The sequence below is a fragment of the Nanorana parkeri genome, unplaced genomic scaffold (assembly GCF_000935625.1).
Source record: "Nanorana parkeri isolate BGI_ZX_2015 unplaced genomic scaffold, ASM93562v1 scaffold3417, whole genome shotgun sequence".
Lineage (NCBI taxonomy): Eukaryota > Metazoa > Chordata > Amphibia > Anura > Dicroglossidae > Nanorana > Nanorana parkeri.
The window spans coordinates 34,216-39,548 of NW_017309685.1; the positions used below are offsets into that span (position 1 = coordinate 34,216).

Consider the following 5,333-nt stretch of genomic DNA (forward strand, 5'->3'; position numbering starts at 1 on the left):
CTGTGTAACCCAGCTTCTAGCAACCAATGACACTGTGTAACCCAGCTTCTAGCAATCAATGACACTGTGTAACCCAGCTTCTAGCAACCAATGACACTGTGTAGCCCAGCTGCTAGCGTCCTAGCAACCAATGACGCTGTGTAGCCCAGCTGCTAGCGTCCTAGCAACCAATGACGCTGTGTAGCCCAGCTGCTAGCGTCCTAGCAAACAATGATGCTGTGTAACCCAGCTGCTAGCAACCAATGACGCTGTGTAGCTCAGCTTCTAGCAAACAATGATGCTATGCAAGTTGCACAGCATCATTGGTCACAAGGACACAGGCGGTCTCAGGTTCGGTTTCCTTGGACCTTTGCCAAACCCGGATTTCTGGCCAGGTTCGACGAATGTCCAATCGAACTGAACCCACGCCAGTTCACTCATCACTATGCCGGGGAAACACAGCATTAAATCCATCAACTCTGAAACATCTGCAGGGAATACATTTCCTGTTTTATACACATTTAAAGACATCCTAAGCCAGAAGAAATCTCCCTCCATCAGAATGTTAGTTGCCTCTCTTTTACTCTGAAATAATAATACAAATGTCTCTGACCCAGAATAAGTGGGCAGAGCCGGCGTGCTGACTTCTCTCTCAAAATGCCGCCAAACGTCCAAGACCGAACTCAGGGCCGCCTTTGTCCTAGAAACCAATAACTTGCTGCAACCCAGTGCCATTGGTTGCTAGCGGTTGGCCTGCACAGTATCACTGGTTGCTAAGATGCTGGCGGGCACACCATAACTACCAATGACACTGTGGGGCTGGCAGCATCTTAGCAACCAATGACACTCTGCGACCCACACAGTATCACTGGTTGCTAGGATACAGGTGGGCATACCATCACAAGCAATGACACAGTGGGGCTGGCAGCATCCTAGCAACCAATGACACTCTGCGGCTCGCACAGCCTCATTGGATGCTAAGATGCTGGCAGCCCCAGGTTGTAATGGTGCACCCGCAAGATGTCCTGGTTGCTAGGACATCTGTGTCCTAGCAACCAATGATGCTGTGCGGCTCAGCCACCAACCGATGGTGTGCACGCTGTGCAAGGTCATTGGTTGCTAGGACACAGACGGAGGTTCGGCAGATGGGCAAACTCGAAGCTCATGCCTACTTTGAAGGAGCCGTGGCCCGAGAATTGGGGCCCTTTCATACCACTGCTTTGCAATAATGGCCAGTGAAATGAACAATCGCAACCACATGCGCTTTTGTGTTGTAGCACAGCACCACGTGCACATGTGAACCGTCAGGACAGAGAGGTCCACTGCGGTAAAACAAATTAACTAAAGTTATCTACAACGACCCCAATGTATAGAAATGACAACGCGAGAGTCTGAGAGATTCAATCATAAAACACGAGATTCATTTACCACAACAAGCGTCATCCATACAACTACAGTAACTCTTCACCATAATATATTAATTGGACACGTGAAGGAATCTAAAAACACAGATAAAAGAAAAAAGTTAAGAAAGTCTGGCAGCAAACTTAGCCCATGTGGACCTGTCACGCGTCGAATGTTTCAAGTTCGCACACCCTTTGCAAGGGCGGTTCGTATCTCCTCCGCCGCTCCCTCCGTTTCCAAATCATCCTCTTCTACCTCACTGGGCTGCTCTAGTTCCTCTTCGGAGGCCTCTTCCAGCCAGTGATCTTCGAAAGGTTCTCTGCGGCATTCGCAGACGTTGTGAAGCGCGCAGCAAGCGGTGACCAGAATCGGCAGGAAGGCGAGGTCCACGTCGCTGCGCTTTAACAGGCAACGCCAACGGCTCTTCAGCCTCCCGAAGGCTATCTGCGTCAACGTCAGGGCGGACATAAAGCGCCTGTTCAGCTCCACATCGGCTGCACTTGATTCTATGGCGGTGGGCGTCATAAGCCACGGGAGGAGAGGATAAGAACGTGACCCCAATAAATGGAGGGGGACCTCAATGCCGTTAATGTTCCTGGTCGTGTCGGGAAACAGAGTTCCCTCTGTACCCCTCTCGTAAAGCTCTGAGGCCACCAATACCTGAGAATCCGACAGGCTACCAGGGCAGCCGACGTTAAGGTCCCAAAAGCAGAAGTCGTGGTCCACCACTGCTTGGAGAACCACAGAATGCCAACCTTTGGTATTATAGAACTGACCTGTGGAGTCATTAGTGGAACCTATGGCCACATGTAAGGAACCGATCACCCCGGCCACCTGCGCTAGACCGTAGCGGTGTTCAAAACCCTTAAGCGCCTCTTGCAGAACGCCTCCTCGGGGGATGGAAATTAATTTAGGGGCAAGAATGGATGCCACCGTCTCGCACACGTCTCGGACAATTGTACGTATGGTGGAGCAGGAGAACCCGAAGATCTTCTCCATCGACTGGAAATCACAGGAGGAACCCAGGTGCCACAGCGTCACCGCCAACCGCACTTCCACCGGGATAACTTGATGCAGGTTGGCGTCCATCCTCTGAAAGACCGATCGCAGCTGGCTACACAGGAAATCGAAGGTCGATTTCGTCATGCGGAAGCTCTCGATCCAATCAAAGCGCGAGAAGGTCTTATCGATGATGGTGTTCCAAATCCGAGACTCTTGCCCTTCCCAGCCATCCCCAGATGGAGAGCCCGAGGGCGTCTCCTCCCCGGCTAACAGTCTGGACGCCCACATCATGGCAAAGTTGAGCCTCTCCCTCGCTTTAGAGCGCCGGAAAAAGAAAACTCGTCTCCGGCGCTCAGAGTCCCTCAGCTGCCGTTCTTTCTTCAGGCGGACGTAGTAAAGTGAACAGAGGGCGACCGTTCCCGCGCACAGCTCAGATAGAGGCCCGGAATTGCTGTGCGCCTCTGTCCCACCAGGGCCTTCCCTTGTTGGTGTTCGATTTCCCCCCGGTCCATGATTTTGGAAGACAGAGGCATCCTTTGGGGTTGAAGCTGAGGTGAAATTCTTCGGAGCGTTGTTCCCAATGGGATGTGGGCCAGTAGGATTATCATACACACCGCTGTCGGTTCTGATGGCGGATTTCTTGCCGTATCTGGTACCCAAACCCCACGTAGTGAACCGCTTGCTTCCACGAGCTTTACTCTCCATTGGGCTTTCTGGATGGCCGCTAGGATGTCCACCCTTCGCTCCACATATTTCCTGTGTCCATGGACTATCTGATTCCAGCCACGAGCCATGAGCACGGGGTGCCAAAACTTCTGACACCGACTGACGGCCATTTCTCCAGGACCACGGCTCAGGCCTGTAGGATAGCGGCCACCTTGTTGTGCCACAACTGGTGCCCTCCATCACACCGGCCCTCTCCGGCTGCCATCTTCCTCCATGATAAGAGAAGCCTTCCTCCACCTCACTGTCCTCTTCCTCCATCACATCAATACCTCATCCATTCCTGTCAGGGGGCTTTTCCCGCCTTTTTCTGACAGATTGGTTACCCTGGAAACACTGACATATATGCAGGGGCGTGGTCAAGTGAAAAGTTCCGGTGTACTGGGCGGGTCCCGTCTTCTCTTTCGTCGTTTAGGCAACAGTTGCGGCAAGGCGGGGCTCACTGACTGATACGTGTTCCTGTTTCCTCTCCAGGGGGCGGCGCTATCAGATGTACGGGGCGGGGACAACGCACTGCTCCTGTTAGCAGTCAGTACGGCCTGTGTGGGCGGGGTCAGCGACCCGAGAAAATGCCCGGTAGGGAACTCATAGACGCCACACTCCTCCCCTTGCCCTCACTTGACATGGCGGAAACCCATTGTTCCGGTCGGGATAGGAAGTGACGTGTAAAGACAGATCGTGCTTCCATTGGACCCGGAAGTGAGAGGAATACCGGGGAAGATGGAGGCGCTTAGAGGTGTCCTGGTGCCGGCGATCCTTCCCGAGAGCTGCTATGATGAGTTCTTTCTCCAATACAACCTGCTGCACGGTATCTACTGCCCTTTCCACCAGCTACTGCCCCTGATTACTGCCCTTTCCACCAGCTACTGCCCCTGATTACTGCCCTTTCCACCAGCTACTGCCCCTGATTACTGCTCTTTCCACCATCAACTGCCCCTGATTACTGCCCTTTCCACCATCAACTGCCCTCTTTCTTTACCATCAATTGCCCTGAGGGTGAATGGATGGCTGGTGAGGTCACATGACACTATTGCCGCATTCACTACAGTCTTACAAATGCCTTTCATGGGGTCTCTAGCAGTAGGGAGCAGTAGGGAATTCTTGGGGCTCCTCTGCTGCTCCTTGTATTTGATACGTGGTAACGGCGCCGACCTGATGTACTGTCCCGTGTCTCTGCAGTGCCTGGGGGGAGGTTCTCTTCCTCATGATCCAGACTCTCGTCATCGGATTTCTCATCCAGCACCTGGGGAGCCGCACAAACCTGGGTATTACCATTGCTGATCCCTATCCCTGGCACCTGATCCCTGCTCTCTGGCACTCACCCCTGCTCCCTATCCTCTCTCTGTCTCTGGCACTCACCCCTGCTCCCTATCCTCTCTCTGTCTCTGGCACTCGCCCATGCTCCCTATCCTCTCTCTGTCTCTGGCGCTCGCCCCTGCTCCCTGTCCTCTCTCAGTCTCTGGCGCTCACCCCTGCTCCCTATCCTCTCTCTGTCTCTGGCGCTCACCCCTGCTCCCTATCCTCTCTCTGTCTCTGGCGCTCACCCCTGCTCCCTATCCTCTCTCTGGCGCTCACCCCTGCTCCCTATCCTCTCTCAGTCTCTGTCGCTCACCCCTGCTCCCTATCCCGGCGCTCGCTCCCTATCCCGGCGCTCGCTCCCTATCCCGGCGCTCACCCCTGTGCACTCTCTCCCCTCCCCCCAGGAATCTTGCTCCTCGGTATATACTTCTCCATTGTGGCCGTCCTCCTGTCTCCCGTGGTCCCCATGGCGGTGGTCACGGTGCTCCAGGCGACCAATGTGCCGGCGGTTATTATTAGCAGGGTGAGTACGTTGTCGTGTGGCGTGTCCCTCTGAGCCCGCACTGGGAGGGGCCACCTACCGTATCCTGTGTAACGGCCACTTACCTCTTACAGCTGATCCAAGTGATGACCAACTACAGGAACGGCCACACGGGTCAGTTATCGGCCATCACCGTGACGCTTCTATTCCTCGGCTCCCTGGCGCGAATATTCACCTCCGTCCAGGTGAGAGAATCATTGTGTGTGCGTGTGGCGGGATCTGCGTGTGGCGGGATCTGCGTGTGGCGGGATCTGTACCGGTCTGCGTGTTGTATACGTGTCACGGTGTGGCGGGATCTGTACCGCTCTGTGTGTTGTATACGTGTGGCGGGATCTGTGTGTGGCGGGATCTGTGTGTGGCGGGATCTGTGTGTGGCGGGATCTGT

The 5,333-nt window shown here is 54.4% G+C and overlaps 1 protein-coding gene across 1 annotated transcript in view; it reads left to right on the top strand.

The window, feature by feature from the left end:
- Positions 1-3,756: 3,756 nt before the first annotated feature.
- The window catches only part of MPDU1 (mannose-P-dolichol utilization defect 1), a 3,139-nt gene continuing 1,562 nt past the window's right edge, over positions 3,757-5,333 (top strand). Inside the window, exons 1-5 of the mRNA XM_018574958.1 lie at positions 3,757-3,916; positions 4,004-4,119; positions 4,277-4,373; positions 4,812-4,930; positions 5,023-5,133. Of these exons, the coding sequence (XP_018430460.1) occupies positions 3,829-3,916; positions 4,004-4,119; positions 4,277-4,373; positions 4,812-4,930; positions 5,023-5,133 (531 nt within the window). The 5' untranslated portion in view covers positions 3,757-3,828. The remainder of the gene's footprint in view (positions 3,917-4,003; positions 4,120-4,276; positions 4,374-4,811; positions 4,931-5,022; positions 5,134-5,333) is intronic.